Raw genomic sequence first — 20,849 nt, 5'->3', positions numbered from 1 at the left:
AGTAATTTTAGAACTGTATTTGAAACGCAAGCATTAAATTGAAAATTAAAAAAGATTTCAAATTAACTTTATCGGGAGAAACACATAGATTATATCAAGTTCAAATCCATTAAATCATAAATGCTTCCTAGAGAATTCCCATAATTCAAACATAATTGTTAGATATACATACATTAAAACTTAAAAAAAAATAATTGTTATTTCGTAGAAGTTAAATATCAATAATTCCATTTAATGTGATATCATTTGAGAAATTAATTAAGGGAATTGTATTTACATATCTTAAAATGATTATTAATAATAATATCTGTTACATGCAAAATATATCAAATATAATTGTTTTAATCTCTTTTGAAAACAAAAATAATACAAATATATGAAGATATATTTTGCGTTTTTACCATCATAATTTCGTGTTTTCACCATCTATGTTTCATATTTTCACCATCCTGGTATTGTGTTTTTGACATTTAATCATAATAGTATTGTGTTATTGTTGTTACATAGTAACATTTATCTGCGGCGATGGCCCTAACGGGACACTGTAGCTTCGTCATTTGAACTCAATTTAAGCACATTTTGTTCGATCGGGAAGAATGAAAATATAGGAAATTAATTTCAAAGCATTCTTTCTGCATTCTAAGATTATTTTTTGTTGCCTTGAACTGGAAAGAGAAGAAGAACCACCCACGGTGAAGTCAAAACATGTTCAATATCTTGTTCAAAACGCATCGTTGTATTTTTTTGTTTATAGGTGTGCCATATCTTATTTCAAATACAATACACAAGCGCATGCAGCTAGTGAAAGATATATCATGATTTTAAATAATAAGAAACTGATAAATCTCAAGCATTAATAAACAAGGAATAAAACAGTTTTTTTTCTTTGTTAGCTTGACCTTTCACTATTCATGGGTTAGGTATCGTTAATTAGCATGCCTCAAGATAAATAAAATAATTATGTAGGTAAATGTTTTATAGTTTAAGAAACATTAAAATAGTGAATTTTAAAAGTCCTAAGTTCTTTTAACATGACGGGACTTAAAATATTTTACCAAGATTTTTGTTCTCTTTGAAACGATCTGGACCACTAATGTGTATCAAACGTATCCATGTAAGAATTTCAAATCTTGTGTTTTTAGCATTTTGACCTTTAAGTTTTAATACAAATAATGACAGGATTTGTTATCTCTAGCATTTACTGAGTTACGTTTTATTGCTAAGACTAAAGAGAAGTCCAAAATGACATTTATATATACATAAACCTATATTCGATTCACGAAGTCTTAGCATGTATTAATTTTTTTCCGATTCAACAAACCCAAAAGTCAAACAGAATAGTTTTCAAATCAATCACATGGCCGATATATACCCATTTCTATACGTTAAAACAGTCATACATTTTATATAGCATGCAGATCATTACTATAACTGTGAATATTTTTACTTTTCTTAGAACATTTGTTCATTTTTCTCAAAGCTACTTGCCTTGAAATGTTTTGGCTCATCTGGAGACATGCAACTTTGAATAAGATTAACAAATATCTTCATAATATCATGCTATTTGAAAAATATTTCATTATTGTTAAAGTGCACTAATGCCATTTCCATAGTTAAAAGTGTTGAATGCGTCAGTCATATTTACAGCTCATGAGGATAATAAGGCCTGTAAATTCAATATTAAAGGCACACTTTGCCACTGAAAAAAAATTTTTTAACCTCTTTCAGAAAGGACAATTATGAGTTTTATAATGCTTGAATAGTGGTTTTATGTATGTTAGATGTTTATACCTTGACAAAAGTAGCGCTAAATATGCATTTATTTGTTAAAATTAGCAAATTGTAAACAAAGTAGTATTTTGACTTCCATTAGGAGTATTAAATCACTATAACTGTACTGAATGCCGAAAAAAAGCAACAGACACAAAAGATGTTTCAGGTTATTGGCCAATAAGTGTTCTTTTAGACACAAAAAAATAAAACGATTTAAGAAAACAAAATAAAAAATCATTTCTGGAGCATAATGGGCCTTTTAAAAGGGACAAAAGGATTATGAGTCTATCACAAATTTAAAAAAAACAACAGAAACATTGTCAAACAAACTCAACAATTAAAGACAAGTAAACAAGCAACATACAGAAACATAAACAAACCAACTTACAGAAATTTTGAGAACAAAGACATCAAGAAGCACTACAAAATTATAGCGAAACGTTTATACAAACAGGTTTGTACCAGTCTTTTCAAATATCATTTAATCAGCAATTGACACAAATGCAACATTTAATGCCATAGCTTTTTATAAACTGTTATTATTCACTCGCTATTTTTCATGTCTAGGCATACGTAAATATATTACATAAATCTCACCTTTGCGCTATAAGTAAGGCAAATATCAAAGATTTGAAAGATCTTGGTTAAGAAAGAACTTATGTCATAGTTTTTTAGTGCCGGAAAAAGTAAAGAACTTAATGATGTTCACAGATAAGCAAATTGATATAAATATATCATTACATTTCTAGATAGTTTTATTCGGCTAACCTGTACAGTATTTAAGCAAAAGCTTTGAGCATCTAGGTAAGATTACTATTTTAGTCACGAGTAAATAAAAGATAAAACTTTTCCTATGGAGCAGTGTTATTATTTCATGTGGATATAAGATTCTGTTCTGATCATAATAATTATTAGAATAAATTACGTTGCTAATTCGTAGTTGTAAAATATAAAGAATTCCAATTAATGATATATCATTTGAGAAATTTATTAAGGGGTTTGTATTATTAAATTAATATAATTATCTGATTAATAAAATTTGTAACATTTAAAACAAAAACAAAACATAATACAAATAATATATATATAAAGATAAAGAATTGTCGAAAGTAATCATAAATCATAAAACACTTTTTTAAGATTTATTTTGCTTCGAGAGATGACTGAACAAAATGTACTTAAACGGACAATTATGTTTCCATAATAATGCAGACACTATTCAAATATATACGTCATGGCAAGCAAAACGATGCTTTACTTTAATCCATGTCGCCATCTTTATCACATGCTTTTGAGACTTTATTAAATTGCGTGCATATACTTAGATTTGAATTCATTTGAGTTATACTTTATTGTCCAAGCTAGTTGAGCATTCTTTATTGTCCAAGCCGACAGTGTAAAAACTCACTAGTAAACAAGAAATCTTTATAAAGTGACCTAACGTTAGACAGCCTACAATAAACAATGTGAAGGACACATAAACCAAATAAATACAATGTATTAAGCAATGATCATTAGGTTTTGCAAAAGATTATATTGAAAAATAAATGTTTTACAGTGTCACATTGAAAGTTCCATGATTAGTTTGCCCATACCAAGTGACATTATCGTCATTTCTTTGTAAAATGGCACACACCTCGGTTCAAATCTTTATCATCATAATTTATTAAAATGAGAACAATCCGAAAAGTTTGTTAAATATATCTTTTTATGTGAAAATGCTTGTAACAATTACCAAGTATTTTAAGAAATTTTGTGCGCTATGTGTTAAATATTGACGGCAAAATAGTACTTTTACTAATGATCATCTTTTTGAAACAGCTGTACATTTTCACAAACTAATCTGGATTGAATTTGACATACTCTATTGAGCCTTCTAGCAATCCTCCAAATAATTCTCAAATTATTATGCCATTCAACCAAATAGTACAAAATAGATGGAGGATGTTAAATATCAAACAACAAATAAAATGATTATCGCAGTGGTATGCCTTTTGCTGCTAACGGATTGTTCGTTGGTAAATGATAATTTCTAATGGGCTAGAAATCGTGATGTACACTGAAATTGATAATAGTTTTCTTTTAACTTTAGCAATAAAATCTGCTTTTGATAACGGTAAACATAACTTACTGTAACCAAGTCCTTATGCTTTCAATTTTTGTAATATCTGTCAAAAACGCGACTTTTATATGTTACGTCCTTTGAACGCAATTTAAGCACATTTTGTTCGATCAGGGAAAATGAAAATACAGGAAATTTATTATGAAGCATTCGTCCTGCATTCTCAGATAATTTTTGTTGCCTTGAACTGGAAAAAGAAGAAGAACCACCCACAGTGAATGCCAAAAAACATTATATCTTGTTCAAAACGCACCGTTGCATATTTTTTAGGTTAATGTTGATAGTTTAAGAAACATTAAAAAATTCACAATCGAAGAGAATAAAAACGGCCTTAGGTCTTTATACATGACGGGACTTAAAATATTTTACCAAGATTTATTTTCTCTTTTAAACGATCTGGACCACCATTGTGTGTCAAACCTGCAGATTCTTCCCTCATCCAGTTTTTTTTTAAAATGAGCCACTCAGATCTGGCTAAGTATCGCAAAAGAAACAACGGTTAAATATATATTAATTCTGGGTATATTTTAACATTATCCTTTGCAGTTTGTTTCATTTTACGTGATTTACTTGATCCATGTAAGAATATCAAATCGTTTTGACGTTAGCGGTGCTCCTTTGATTTTAATACAAATAATAACAGGATTTGTTATCTCCAAAATGTCTTGATTTACGTTTAATTGCTTTGACTAAAGGGAAGCCAAAAATGACATTTATATATACTTTAACCTATATTCAATTTACGCCACCTTAGCATATATCTAATTTTTACTGATTCAACACAAAATATGATTTAAGGTTAAACCCAAAAGTCAAATAAAAATGATTTTCAAAACAATCACCAAATATATACCAAATGCTATACGTTATAACAGTCATTCACCGCATACCACATGCAAATCATTACTTGAACTGTGAATAGTTTTACTTTTCTTAAAACATGTGTTCATTTTTCTCAAAGCTATTTTTCTTGAAATGTTTTGGCTCATCTGGAGACATGCAGCTTTGAATAAAATAAACAAATATCTTCATAATATCATGCTATTTGAAAATTATTTTATTATTGTTATAGTACACTTATGCCCTGATAGTAAAAAGTGTTGAATGCGTCAGTAATATTTACAACTCATGGAGATAATAGAGCCTGTAAATTCAATATTAAAGGCACATTATGCCTCTGGAAAAAAAAACTCCTTCAGAAAGGACAAACGTGAGTTTTATAATGCTGGAATAGTGGAGTTATGTATGTTAGATGTTTATATCTAGACAAAAGAAGCGCTAAATGTGCATTATTAGTTAAAATTAGCAAATTGTAAACAAAGTATTATTATGACTTCCATTAAGAGTATTAAATCACCAAAACTGTACTGAATGCCAAAAAAAGCGACATACACAAAAAGTTTCAGGTAATTGACTAATTAGTATCTATTTGGAAACTATAACAGGACATACAGAATATAAGGATTCAGGAAAACAAAATTCAAATCATTTCTGTAGCATAATGGGCCTTTATAAAGGAAAAATAACATTCCAAATATTTTAAATCATATTGAACTTTCAATAATAAATAGCATGGCTCTCTGCTCACGTACATTTTGATTGCAATTCATGTTAAGTATAGTTGTCTGTGACAAAGATCACTTGTCTTTCACAAGTTAAAACAGAACAGCAACAAACAAACCCAACCATTAAAGGCAAGCGGACAAGCAAACAAATAATAAAAAAACACAGAAACAAACAGAACAAAATCATCCTAGAAGCACTACGTAATTATAGCGAAACGTTTATATATAATGTTTTGTACCCGACTTTTCAAATATCATTCATTTAATCAGTAATTGACACAAATGCAACATTTTATGCCATAGCTTTCTATTAACTGTTATTATTCACTCACTTTTTTCATGTCAAGGCATACGTAAATATATTACGTAAACCTCACACTTGCGCTTAAAGTAAGGCAAATATCAAAGATTTGAAAGATCTTGGTTAAGAAAGAACTAATGTCATAGTTTTTTAGTGCCGGAAAAAGTTAAGAACTTAATGATGTTCACAGATAAGCAAATTGATATAAATATTTCATTACATTTCTAGATAGTTTTATTCGGCTAACCTGTACAGTATTTAAGCAAAAGCTTAAAACATCTAGGTAAGATTACTATTTTAGTCACGAGTAAATAAAAGATAAAACTTTTCCAATTGAGCAGTGTTATTATTTCATGTGGATATAAGATTCTGTTTCTCTTGAAAAAAATTAATCACGACTGCTTGAAATCCTTTTCTCTGCGAGGTATAATCAGACAGATTTCTTTATTTTAATTGTCAGTATGAGGTTTTTCAAAATTCTTTCAGATAAAAAGTGATATTTTATCTTTATTAAATTTGTTATATTGGCAACTTTGCAAGTTGGGAAAATGTGGTACTATAGTTTGATGAGATATACCAACTTTATTTACAGGAGATACACACAGTGGAAAAAGAAAACTTTGCGATTAGTTTGCTTTGTTAAATTTGCTTTTCATACATTGTAAAGGCCAAACGCTGGTTTACTGGCTTTTAAGGTGAATGAAGACCTCAGGGATGCAACTTTTTGCATTATTTCACGCACGAGAGGCCAACGGAATAAAACCATTGACTTGCTGTAGGCTAGCCATTGCATGCCAGACAGCCGATTAAGTTAAACACATTTAATATTAAACAATTGTATAAGTACAAACTGTTTGCTTATTACATAAAGTTGACTGTTATCTATAAATTTCTCAGAAGCATGGCGCTTATTGTTTGTAAATGGGGTTAGGGACATAAAAGTCGGCACAGAAAGGAAATGTGTTAGAAATTAGTTCACAATTGAAGTGTATACTCGTTTCTACCACTGCTTTTAGTTAAATGTAAACAGAGTATTTTATTATAGACAGGGCACATTTATATAATTAAATACCGAATAAAATTATATACCCTCAAGTAATATTTTACATATCTCAAATATGAAAACGGATGAAAACATTAAAATGCTAAATTGATAACGAAATAAAGTTTAAAGAGTTCTAAGTATCTACCATTTGAAAAAAGCAATTAAAATATATTCAGTAATACTATTCAAAGTAATTAATGCATGTTCGGGATCAGATTTAATTTAAAATACATGATTATCATAAAATTGAAGGTTTGACCTCGCCAAACCCTTCAGATATTTTAGTTCCGAAGACGTCTATTTCCTAGATACTTGTACAAGTACGTCAGGCATATATATATATAGTTAGCGTTGAAAATAAAACTTAATGTGATACTTTCTTGATGACATTCCAAATGAAATTCGTGTCTTATAATGAGGCAAAAACATTAAAAGAATTAAGTTTAACGCATTCGTTTAACTTTATCTCCGGTGTCATAAGATAAAAGAATTGATGCTGAGACAGGTATTTTTAAATATCTATTCCTCTATTTAATATCCGAATTTTCAAGATATTCAAATCTTAATTGTTCACTATATTCATATATTCTAGTTTTAATGGGTTATTGATAAGATATGAATTTCGATTTTGTGCCAAGGAATTTGGGGAAAAGAATGTTAACAAAGAACAATACGTCATGATTTAACAATGGAATTGCGTAAACTATGCAAACAGTCTTCCTTTTATAACATTATTAATCATATTAATTAAGAACTTAATTAATACTTTATATCCTGTTGATTTAAAGGAGAATAAATTATTTATTATTCACGTATCAAACTGAACTAACTGGCTTATCAATTATTCCTAGTTTCATCCCAAGCCATTTACATTTAGCTTTCACGTCTTCTTGCACTAAATTGAAACACATCGCAATTAATGATAAGCCAAACACAAGATATAAGGCACATGACACTAGTTTCTCTTGTTGATCCCAGTCTGTTTGGTTCATTCCTGGTACGACATCTCCAAAACCAATAGTGCTCAGAGTGATGAAACAGAAATAAGTCCCTGTTACCATATCCCAATTTTCCCACTCCGCAAACAATAAAGTTCCTAGCATGATGTATGAAGACATAAGTAATAAACACACGGAGGTAGGTACATGAACTACTTCCCCTGATTTTTCATTTTCTTGCATTATCATGCGCTCTTCAGCCCCGGAAAGTCCTTTCTCAGGATCCATTCGGCGTCGTCTTCGAGGGCGGAATAATATGCAACACAGACCACAACACACTTTGCCGTAAAGCGATCTAAATCCATGTGCCATGAGGTCACCAATGTTAGTAAGGCACAACAGTGTTAACGGGATTCCTAATACTGCATATGCTATTGTCATTATTCGACCTTCATCTGTCTTTGGAGCCACATGACCGTACCCTGAAAAGATAAGAATGATTGATAATCTTATCAAATAACTATAAATGTTATCAATTTTCTAAATTCTGGAAATGAAAATACAAACTAAAAAGCTCGTTCTATCACATTCCTTTTTAATAAAGGAAGGAGACAATAATGAAGGTATGCAATGTTGCGGAAGATAATTTTTTTTCGTCATTCCAGTGCATTAGGTACTCTGTGCATGTTACCACTACAAACACATGCTATTTTATATCTCGGTTCATGATAAAGATATATTAAGTGTTTCAAGGATATAAAAAACGTCTTTTGACTGACGTGCATATCATTTAAATAGTGTTCATTCTTCTTTTTATGGAAAGTAATTACAATTTTATCTTAAATATTTGACATTAATCCGCTAGCTTTATCAAATGTACTAGATTTTCTGTGCATCGATGAAGTAATTTGATTTGGCTTTGTGGTTTTTAAGCTTGAGTTGTTTTTAAATTAGTTATTATTTTCACTTAAGTATATGTGGACTATTTATATTTTCAGGGATGTCTGCTCAAAAGTAGTGTGTAAGTAGATATGATAAACAGCATCAGTTGGCTCTTCTAAAAAAGGTTAAAATGTTGAATTAAAATTTGACGGAGGCATTTTGCATATGACTATTTTTATTTCTAGAAAAATAAATGAAATATATCAAACAATTTCTATTGCATCATTATTATTCTTGTGTGGAGCATCATCTGTTGGAATACGTTCATGTAGACTCAAAATGAGAAATAATTTAAAGAAATCAAAACCCAAGGTAAAACGACACGTATATCTTGTCAAACATTGGGTGGCAGTTTAAGGGCTGCTATGTTGTATTATATATTACTCCGGGACATCGGATGGATAATGTACGTAAACACAATCTAGTCAGCTGGACGATTCTTTTTATAGATACTCCAATAAACGTAATGAATACCCGCAATATTCCCAAAAAATAAAGATAAAAAAGATGAAATTCTATAGTGCAAAAGATCAAGACAAGAAATAAAAAGACAATCTTGGCAAATGTAAAGATGATTAATGACGTTTAGGTTGCACAGTATCATTTATTTATGAGCGGGGAGTAGCAAAAATTAGAGGTTATTTATAGATTAACTTCATTATTGGCAAGACATGGATAAGCTCAAATGTTGCGTAATGGTCTGCAGTGAAATATGTGTCTGCTCCAGATGTTGTACAGATTCTTTTGATACTGTCAGCTCGGTTAAAGAATTGCATGAGCCATATGTGCCCGCGTCTAGACACTGCCTTCTGAATGCTACACCTTATACTAGATGAATTATTACCTAACGAAATGTATGCACGTATACAATGATAACTCCATGGAGCATTCTATAACGAAAGGAATACCGTATAAGTGGTTTTTTTCTGCGGTGACTTTTTTCTGTGTTTTCTGCGGTCAGTTTAAGCACCGCAGAAATAAACGTCGCAGGATATTTCTGCATGTTTTTAACGATATGTGTCCTACATTATGACCTGTTTTCTCCAAAGTAATAACGACTAACGGATTTTATTTCCTAATTCGTTTCTCTCAACCGGAAATAAATTATTTACCATCTAATAAGGTAAATCAACTGTGAGAAAAGATAACAAAACACAAAATGCTATTTAGGAATTGTCTTGTGCATTGTGTTATACAATATCATATCGAACACAAATTTTGTATATCAAATTCAACTAAATAATTTCATGATAAACTTATCAAACAAGCATACATGTATATACATTATTATCATTTATCAGCAGTACAATCCATTCACAATATTTTGAACAATAAAGTAGCATAAGGTTGTAAAATTCTTATGTTTATGACAAGTAAATCATAAAGAAAGATTTTGTATCACTTAAAGGATATATTATATTAATTGAGCTTTCAACAAAACGATTGCTGCAGAGAAAAACAAATGTTTATGAGAGCATTTAAACAAAATAATATAGAAATCAAAAAATCTACAGCATATTTGTAAAATAAAAACCTGAAAAATAATTAAAGGCCCAGTAAGCCACAGAAATGCTTTCATAAATTTTGTTACTGATAAACTTTAATATTAGCGTCCTGATATTCTTTCCATAAAGTAAAAAACCAATAAATTAACATCGTCAGGAAATGAACTTTTAACATGCCCTAAAAACTGTAATAGAAACACTGATATATTCAAGATTGCCCTTTCTAAACAACGAATAAATATCATTTTCTTTCAAAATAAACATAAAAAATCCTTTATGCTTAAAAACGGGTGGGTGGGCTGGGAAACGTAATGTATATGTTATCTGCAAAATGCAAAGACTTCGAATGAGGAAAAAATCTTAACAACGATTATCAATACTTTACACGCACGGAAAATCCGTGCAAAAACTGAATACCATAAATACTACAACCTTAAAGGGTGATACTCACTAAAACTAGATGATTTACTTTAACCTATGATAAATATATTTATTTCCTAATTCGTTTCTCTCAACCGGAAATAAATCATTTACCATCTAATAAGGTAAATCAACTCTGAGAAAAGATAACAAAACACAAAATGCTATTTAGGAATTGTCTTGTGCATTGTGTTATACAATAATATATCGACCAACAAAGAACGGTCATAAAATAATAATTTATAAAGCATTGCATTGAAATGCTAGACAAATGATTAAATTCCCAAAGATTTCGAAACAAGTAATCTTTTATCAATATCATCTTTAACATAGCCATCTTTAGCTCGATCACTTTTCCATCGACCATGCCGCTTAAATAAACGATCAGGAATACCCATATTAGCGGCTGTCGTGGCACCACCAGATCTTAAACTATGCAGCCCAAAAAGCTGTTTGTTTAAACCAATTGACTCTAGCATGTTAAGCAAAATCTCTCTAGCTCGACTGTAAGATAACGATTTAGACCCTCTTAATTTGTAGCAATTATATTTTTTACAAAAAGTAAGCGCACGAAAAATATATTCATTAGAATCATCTCTAATTTTTGCGCTATTGATGTATCTTTGCAACATATTAACTGGGCAAGTATCGCAACCCGTTTTTGCAATCAAACAACGATCGCCATCCCTATAAACATCAGTTTTACTTTGAACAATAAAAACTTCAACATGATCTGTATAGAAACATATATCTGACCGCTTAATATTAACAAGTTCTGAAAACCTTAAAAAACCAGCATATGACAATAAACACATAGTTAAATTTCTCAACTGAAAAAGATTAGCATTTAAACAACCAAAGGCACAGACTAATTGTCTTAACACATCAGGAGAGATCGGTTCCTTTTTGGTAACAGAATGACCAAGAATCCTATGAGCTGCTTCCCTGACTGAAGTAACGTAGAACGACGTACACGGATTGTTCGAAAAGCCTGCTAATTCATGAGCCCATTTTATTCCATAAAATGCCTCGTCAACGCTTGAGAAAGATTTACCTTTTTGAATTAACGAAACCAAATAAAGGCAGACATCAGATTCCGAAGCCGGAAGTGGTGAAATTCTGAATTTAGATGCCCAACGACTCCATGCTTGAAAAGTTCTTTGATACTTTTTACTGGTATTAGGTGCTTTAGATTGAAGAACTATATCTGGAACACGATCAGCCAGGAAAGACAACTCCGGATTCTGGTAATTCCTTGTCTCTAACTTCAGTGCAATTAGATCTGCAAAACGTATAAGAAGAGAATGAAATATAATAAATACTCATATTAATATCATTACATATATATGTTTTAAATATGTAAAATAAACACAAACATGAAAAATATATAACAAATTATAGAAGTTGACTTAATAACGCCAATAGGTCGGCAAATTTATTAACGCCGTCAGGTCGGCGATAAATATAAGCTTTACGCCGTCAGGTCGGCGATAAAAATAATCTCTACGCCGTCAGGTCGGCAAAAAAAATATGAATAGACCGCCAGGTCATCAAAAAACAACTAAAACAGTTCAGTCGGCATTAACTAAATAAAGCCGTCAGGTCGGCAACAACTTTACACCGTCAGGTCGGCGGAAAATTCTATCAACGCCGTCAGGTCGGCGAAAATCGACAACATATTAAACATCATTATTGGTACAATCGAGCCTAATAGCAAGGACTTTACTATGGAAATCCGGACCAAAAATCGTGTTCTTGTTTAAATATTGAACAAAAATATTCTGCCCGGATGAAAACATTAAAATATCAAGAATATGAGCTTTCTTAATACTGTTGTCTCCAAACAACATTGGCCAAAACGGCGCCGAAGGCCAATTTGGAATAATTAAAGTTCCTTTAGCTTTGCACTTCTCCAAGTAATTTATAACCTGTGGAGCAATACTTATAGGGGGCACAAGCCAATTATTTTCCCCAGCCCAAGAACAGGAGAAGGCATTCATTGCCTCTGTTTCAGGGACCCAAAACCTAGAATTAAATCGAAGTATTTTATTGTTGTAATGATTGGCAAATCTGTCAACAGTATGAGTGCCCCATAAATCATCCATGAAACAGAAAAAATCATCGGAAACTCCCCAGTCATCTACATCACAAAATTTGCTAATACAGTCTGCAATTTCGTTTTGGCTCCTTGGAACCCATTCAGTTAACAACGAAATATTTTCTTTCAAACATAGATTAAATATTTTAATAGAAATCTCGTGCAAACGAGATTTTGTACTTCCGTTTTCTACAATTCGTACACAATTTTGATTATCTGTACAAAGAAGCACTTGCTTGTCTTTTAGTTTAGGCATGAAACTTTCAATTGAAAATAATAACGCAGACAGTTCTCTCCAGGTAGAACTTTCTTTTTGTTCATTAATCGACCAATTTTTATGACAGACTTGATCATTTTCGCCTTTGATAAAAGCCCCACATGCCTTACTACTTGCATCTGAAAATATAGTAACAGAATCTGACCCATTGTGAGTAAAGAGATACTTCACAGGTGTTTCCTTGAACTGATTTTCCCAGAAATGAAGCTCTTGAAAACAACCAGTGAAAAATGAAATATTTAAAACCGAATCCCAAGATGACCTAGATTCTATAGCTCTGTGAAGATTTTTTTGTCATCAGTTCGCAAACATTCCCTATAACTGGCATCATTGAGACAATCTTCCCTGTTATTCTAGCGATTTCTCTAACAGTCAAAAAAGGTATTTTTACTGAATAAGCATGCAGAAGATCTACAACACTGACTAATCGTCTGCTAGGGATACTGATAGTATTTTCTTGCAAATTCCAGACTATACCTAACCATTCAAGAATTTGAGTGGGAACCAAAACTGACTTTTGCAAATTCAAAACAAAACCAGCCTGTAAAAGCACTGATTTAACAAATTCAGCATCTTTTAAGGTCAGTAAATAATTTTTATTTACACCCCAGCCATCATCTAGAAATAAATCTAACCTGACCCCATTTTCCCGGATGTATTTAACAATATATCTCAAACATTTGGTAAAAATAAAGGGGGACGGTGAAAGACCAAATGGTAAAACAGTGAAAACGTAATAGTTTTTAACATTGTTCTCTGACCAAGAAAAACCTAAAAAACACTGATGAGTAGTGGATATATCAATGTGATGGTAAGCAGAAGTTATATCAAATTTAAACATAAATCCGTCTTTATAAAGATATTCATATGCAACTTTCCAGTCTTCAAATTTAAAATGTTCTTTCCAAACATATTTGTTTAAAACACTTAAATCCAAAATAAGACGTTTTTTACCTTGGCTATTTTCAGCTACAGATAAAGGACTAACAATATAAGGCACAAAACTAACTTTCAAGACAGAACCGGAACTCACTAATTTTGCCACGGCTTCAGAGACAAATTTTGAATGTTTAAGAGCGGACTTATTATTTTTCATGAAATAACTTTTTGGAACTTCTAAAAACGGAATTTTGTAGCCGTTCTTTATTACATCCAAAATAAAAGCAGGTGCCTTTAAGGTATCTTCCCAAAATCTATAATGATCACGCAATCTACCTTTAACATTAGAAAGATCGCTACATTTATTAATACTATTTTGACTGGATAAATTTTGATATTCAAAATATCTGTTTTGTAACAAAATGTTTTTAAAGTCTTTATCATTATTGTAAATCATATCTAGATATGAATACTCATCTTTCTCATCACTGCTTTGAAATGGCGGCCTTTGACTGCTGATCTTGCTTGAGCTGCATGAACTGCGGGACTTGAGGTTGTTGTTGTTGTTGTCCGAATTGCCAAGGGGAACCCAAGGTTCCGGAAACGGAAGTTGAGGCGACACCTGGTCCAGAATATTGAAAGGGACAATCCGGTCGGGTATGCCCCCATCCGCCACATGAAAAACATTGGATAACCCTGTTGAAGCGTCGTGAGCCACGAAAATTAGGCATGAAGTTGGTATTTGAAGGAGGAACACCAGTGGAAGTAGAAGACCCACTAAGATCAGCAAACCCTGGGCTAGGTGTAGCGCTGGCAGGCTTCCGCGGCTGCTTAGATTTAAGTTTGGCAAGCGCCCTGCTCTCTGCCCTTTTAAGACGTTTATCATCGTCACTGTCACTGGCTAGGTCGTCTGACTCGTACTCTTTGACTGTGTCCCAGCCGCCTGCAGATTTATCAGCAATTCTGATAAGCTTATTTCTATGAAATACCTTCTTTCTCAGGGCTTCAGATAATTCTAAGACTTTATTCTGCTCGCCCCTTTTAGTAGCCTCTTTAATGTCGTCCAAACCCTCAATAACGTCAAGATTGAAAACAAACTGTTTCTTGTTACTTCGATACTTGAAGTCCTTGGATGACGAAACGTCCTTGAAACGCTTTAGTGTGGAAGTCGAAGAAGAGTGTAATTCTTCTCTCAATTCTCTTTTCAATGACTTGAAATGCTGGTCGAAATAAGAGCGCATCAAACCAAATTGCTCAATGGAAGATTCATCTACAGAGCCATCTGTATTCCCATTTCTATCACTGAAGGACGAACTATCTCTAATTCTATCTTCTGATTCAGCCATTTATGATATCGTAATGTATATGTTTACTGCACAATGCAAAGACTTCGAATGAGGAAAAATCTTAACAACGATTATCAATACTTTACACGCACGGAAAATCCGTGCAAAAACTGAATACCATAAATACTACAACCTTAAAGGGTGATACTCACTAAAACTAGATGATTTACTTTAACCTATGATAAATATATATAACGGTTAGCGGGTTATCGAGTTATATAAAATTGCTTTAAGCCAAGTATGTAGTATGTGCTCGTAAGGATGTACCTATTGTTAATTATGCAAACTTATGAATAAAGATATTTAAACAACATAGTGTTTGCTTGTTCGCTATAAGGTTTTTTTTACCACTAAATCATTAAAACCATTTTAACCCCTGTACTGCTAAATAATCGTCGTATGCATTAATTGTTGTCTGATTTACGATGAACTTCTATAAAATTTATTTAATTAAAGATACTATCGGGTTGGTATATTTTTCACACGTCATTTTACGCAGATCAAAAGATGCATACTGTGTATTATTGCGCATTATATTTGTTTGCAAGCAAACAATATAATTGTTTGTAATTACTAACAATATAATTGTTTGTAATTACTATATAGTTTTGCGGTGACGACGATAAACAAAATTTTAATGCAAATGTGTACATGCAAATAAAATAGGTAGAGTAATGTGACTTAGACTTTGATAAGATGAGCCGCAGACATAAAATCACGTTTTGTCCAAAAGATGCGCCGCAGAAATAAAGTCAGCAGAAATACGAACATGCAAAAATTTGGAAAAACCGCAGAATTTGGAGCCCGCAGAAAAAACCACTTATACGGTACTTAATACTTTATGAAGATGTATTTGTTGTTATTGTGGTTGTAGAGTTTTTACGTCGCACCAACACAGTGTAAGTCATATGGCGACTTTCCAGCTTTTGCTGGTGAGGGAAGACCTCAATTGTCCGTCCGTGCATCATTTCAAGCACAAACAAGCATCTGAGTAGAACCACCGACGTTCCATATAAACAAGCAATGCACGTAGTACAACAGAAAAATAAACGTAAATACAGACTGCCTTTTTCACCTTAACCTTAATTTCTTTCAATTAGTTGCTAATTTGTTGTTTTAATTACATCGGACATTCTAAGAAACATGTAAAAGCAAGCGTTTAAGTGACGCCAGATGTATGTTTACCTGAGTGGTACAGGTACAATAAACAATGATGACAGTTTATGAGGTTTTTCAATGTCAACAAATGAGTCATCAGATAATTATTTGGATTTATGTTGTGTACAACATTGTCATATTTTAATATAGCATGATACACTAGTATTAGGTAAAACAATGACGAAAACAACATGGAATAGTGCAGGGAAACGTGAATGATTTCAATGTATGACAAACGTATGTTTGACTATTTCTTGTACACATTATTTCATAATTTTCTAATGAACATACGAAGGTGCATGGATAATGAACATGTGTAATTTTTACAATCATAAAATAAACTAAAAACACGAACTTCCATGGATAATCAGCACGTGTGCTTTTCACAATTACAGAATAAACTAAAAATCCCTTAATGGTTTAATAAACTATCAAATTTCTTTTAATAAGAAAAAAAGGAATAAAGATGTTTTACTTAAGTATATACATAGATACAATTTAGTATAACACATGTTCCAGTTGTCGTGAATTTGCCGCTTAGTATAAATGTTTCATAGTGTAGGTGTCACATAAAAATGAGGTAAAACTTTGCATAGCCTAACTTTCAGTAAAACATATGTTACGTCCTGTTCCTGTGTACTCTTTTATATAAATGCATGTTTTCACATCTTTTATCTTGTTTTACTGCTTATTGAAGAATTCAGTTAATCTACAGAGTAATCCGTTTTTTTCCTGTATTGATAGTAAATCCGTACCCATAATACCAGTGCATGTGTTAATTCCTCAAAATTAACGTGCTATCCAGCTGTCTAAACATAGTACAATTAATTGTGACATACAGTTGGTCGTTTTTATGACCGATTTATGTAGAACTTATAATTTATTTGACTGTTTGTATATTGATCTTGTGTTATTTTACTTAAAATGCTGAATATCAAATATATAATTTACATACAAGAACAAAATAACATCATGTTTGTTTTGTAAAAAAAAAAACGAAAATACATATTAACAAAGAAGTATTGCCAATTTTATTTAGATTTATTATGTCACCAAATGTTTAAGAGTTGGTAATATTTTTGTCTGAAATTTAAGATTAACAACACGTTTGAATCTTGCATCAACATTAAAGATACTATTCACAAATCTAATAATTTGAAATATTGACAATTGTCACACAACTTATATGTAATTAAAAAAACATGTTTTGAGTGCACACAGGGTAGATATGTCATGTTTAAAACTTTACACACTTAAGGTAAACACAGCATGAATACATAGCCTCGTTTAAAAAGTGGTATTTTGTTTTTAACCAAAGGACCACTTTAACATGACATGAAATAATGTTCGCAGCTTCCGATTTATAGTTTGTGAATTATCTAATTCAAATTTTACATATCCAGTGAGCGTTCAATAACTTTCTGCAATGAAATTATTTAACTCAGGTATATAAAAGTGAATGTATGTGAATAAAACAAAAGGTAAATGCTACATAAAAATATTTCGTGTTTGTAAGAAATGGTATATTATTTTTTATCAATTTACCTTTAAATCAAGAATCTGAAATAAAATATGGGGAAAATATATACATGTACTTGACTTGGACTGTACGCAAGCTTAGTACATAATGTTTACACATTATTTTTACATCACAGCCCTGGATGTCTTAATACTAGTTTTAACAGAATCTGGAACGTCTAACCAAAGGTTAACTCCCACATATCACGTGCCATTATTGTTTAATTATCAATGATAGATCACATATGACGTACGCATATTAGATATAGTTGCTCCATTCTGTCTATAAGAGAAACAATGTGTGAGGGGTTTACATTTGGGAAGTCATAAAATTCTTGCTAACTGATATATTACGCTACTTGTTCTTAAACGCTGAGATAATCTCTTATGTTACAATAAAGTGATCATATATAAGTGGAAATCAATGAATTAATAGCCGACAATGAATCATGATTATTGGAAAGATTGTACTTCAAAAATACATTTGTGAAAGATTAAAATACGAGTTGACCCATAATTTATATATAGTTGGTTGTTTTAAAATGAAAATCAGCTTGAATGTTTATTGTTATAAATTTTCTAAGGGACAAAATACCATGAATTCAGCTTCAATCGAGGATTGGTAGAAAGGGGATATCAATTATATGAATTTGCTAGTTCTAGTTAGGCAATGTACTTTACCATGATTTTTCCTGTAATATTTTATGTTGAATTGTACTGTATCATAGCATCATATCGAAAAAAGTTCAAAACGAAACAGAACGGAATGAAAAAATAATGAGAAAAGTTTTTGTTTTCGATGCAACGAATTGGATTTCATTTTTCATTTTTTTCCAATCGAAATAATTTTGAAAATAGTAAATGGTAATGTCAGGTGTACATTACAACAATTTTTCTTTACATGTTTTTTCCCCCCAAAAACATTGCTTGATGTCAAATTAAGCTTTCTATCGTGTCAACTCTCCAATTACAATTAGCCCATCGTAAGCTATGCATCAACTAATCTATTTATATTTTTAGTATGTTTTTTTTTAATTTTCATGTTATTAGAGAATGTTAGTCGAATGTTATTTTGAAGTGGTATTTTCTTCTGGCTTCTGGGGTGGAGAAGAGAGAGGATTAAGTTTCAATATCTTCTGTCTCTGTGCATACGTTTCTATTGTTTTCGCATGATTTAATACGTCAAAGTTGGCACACTGCTCGGGTTTTATCACAGCAAAGTCATTTAATTTCAAAGTAATTTCAGAACAACTATTAATTTGCCCAGATATTTGAAATATTTCTAAATTATTTCTCTATATAAACCTCTATCATTAAGTCACCAAAAATAATTAAAAATACAAGCAAACAAAAAACAAAACAAAAAACATTTTTATGTTGAATTTGACGGCATCTTAACATCATATTGGGAAAAGTTCAAAATGGAACTACTTCAACTGGTTGACAAAAAAAAATGAATTTTTTTTTCAGAAATTTAGATTTTTCATTTTTTTTTTTTACATTTTTTTGACATTCAAATTTTGAATAATTGTCAGGTTTGACTATTCGAAGTATCTTTAAAACGTTTTAATGTCCGTATTAATGTAAGTTATTTTTTTTATTCTCGGAATAATTTTGATTGATTAAAGATACTATAAATTCGAATATCTAAATGTAAAAGAAGAAATGATGCTGAAACCTGTACTAAAAGTCAAAATATTTCGCATATGTAATTGTTTGTTATGAACCGTGTCTGCAATTTCCACTTATTTATTTTATGTTAAATCGCGTTCGAGAGGATTCTATTTTCCAGACTTAATTCAATATGTTTCATAATAAGGAACTTGTACTTTCTGTCTCGGTGTAACCTATAACAGGGTTAGCATCTGTGATTATTTGTCAATTTATTGTAAATAAGTGTAAATCAGTAAATAAGAATATTTATTTAAAACATTAATTTATTGACAAAGAACTTGGCAATTTGCTCAAGAAATGCAAAAGAACCAACGTGAGTCCTTATGTTTCTTATTACAGTGAATCACACAGATATACTGATACTGCATTTTATTATCATTATTTTATATAGAAATGGACCGGTTTGACCGTACTTTGCCAGCATATGGTTACGAAGTTAAAACAGTTCCGTACATTTAATTTATGTTTGAGTGCGTTGACAGTTGGTTCTACATATTTGTGCCGTAAAAGAACAGACTAGGTCAAACCGAGCATGCAACATTTTCAGTTTTGGCGTTTTGAGTTGAATGAGCCTGTTCATAGACAGTACTTGAAAGTGCAAGGAACAGTCCACATACCCTTGCACCGGTTTAGGCAAATGTAACATTGTGGTGATGAAAATTTGAATTTAGAAAGATCTGCAGCTCTGTTCATATGGTGGTTAAAACATCCCGTTATGTAATATAATTTCAAAATGAATTGGTTATATCATTTAACGATTTAATACACCCTGTCACTAACAAAGCTTTTCTTAATGAAGGTCATTACTTAACCAAAGCAGCGTAAGACACAAAATAAGAACGTGTTTTCTAAAAGAATATTTCCAATGCTAAGTTTTGTTTCTCTGTCGTGATTTTGTTTCGCCACAATACATTAATCGAAAACATTTCACACAAAAACTTGGAACTTGTGGATGTTCAGGAGATGAAGATCTCTGTTTGGCAACAGCAATTATTCCATGATTTATTGTTAATATGTGTAAATCTGTAAATGTAAATATTTATTTAAAACATTATTTTATTTATAAAGAAGTTGGCAATGTGCACAAAAATGTAGAGGAGCCATTATTAATGCCACTGTTTTTCATTACCATGAATTAGCTAGGATTATTCCATTTACTTTTCTGACACAAGGAAATGCACCGGCATAATCAGTGACTTTATATTTGCATTTAACACAACACACAACATTTCTGCCAAGATAAGCCATACACGCATGACAGTTTTAGTTCACTTGAAGGAACGTTAGA

General features: G+C 31.4%; 1 protein-coding gene across 2 annotated transcripts in view; it reads right to left on the bottom strand.

Moving 5' to 3' along the window:
• Positions 1 to 6,756: 6,756 nt before the first annotated feature.
• The window catches only part of LOC132730147 (E3 ubiquitin-protein ligase RBBP6-like), a 58,706-nt gene continuing 44,613 nt past the window's right edge, over positions 6,757 to 20,849 (bottom strand). For both annotated transcript variants that reach the window (XM_060716002.1, XM_060716001.1), the window contains exon 3: positions 6,757 to 8,226. In XM_060716002.1, coding sequence (XP_060571985.1) covers positions 7,622 to 8,226 — 605 coding nt within the window. In that variant the 3' untranslated portion in view covers positions 6,757 to 7,621. The remainder of the gene's footprint in view (positions 8,227 to 20,849) is intronic.

The sequence above is a fragment of the Ruditapes philippinarum genome, unplaced genomic scaffold, assembly GCF_026571515.1.
Source record: "Ruditapes philippinarum isolate M1 unplaced genomic scaffold, ASM2657151v2 ctg3789_1_1_1_1, whole genome shotgun sequence".
NCBI lineage: Eukaryota > Metazoa > Mollusca > Bivalvia > Venerida > Veneridae > Ruditapes > Ruditapes philippinarum.
Note: the sequence above shows the minus strand (reverse complement) of the source record. Positions and strands in the feature narration are given on the sequence as shown.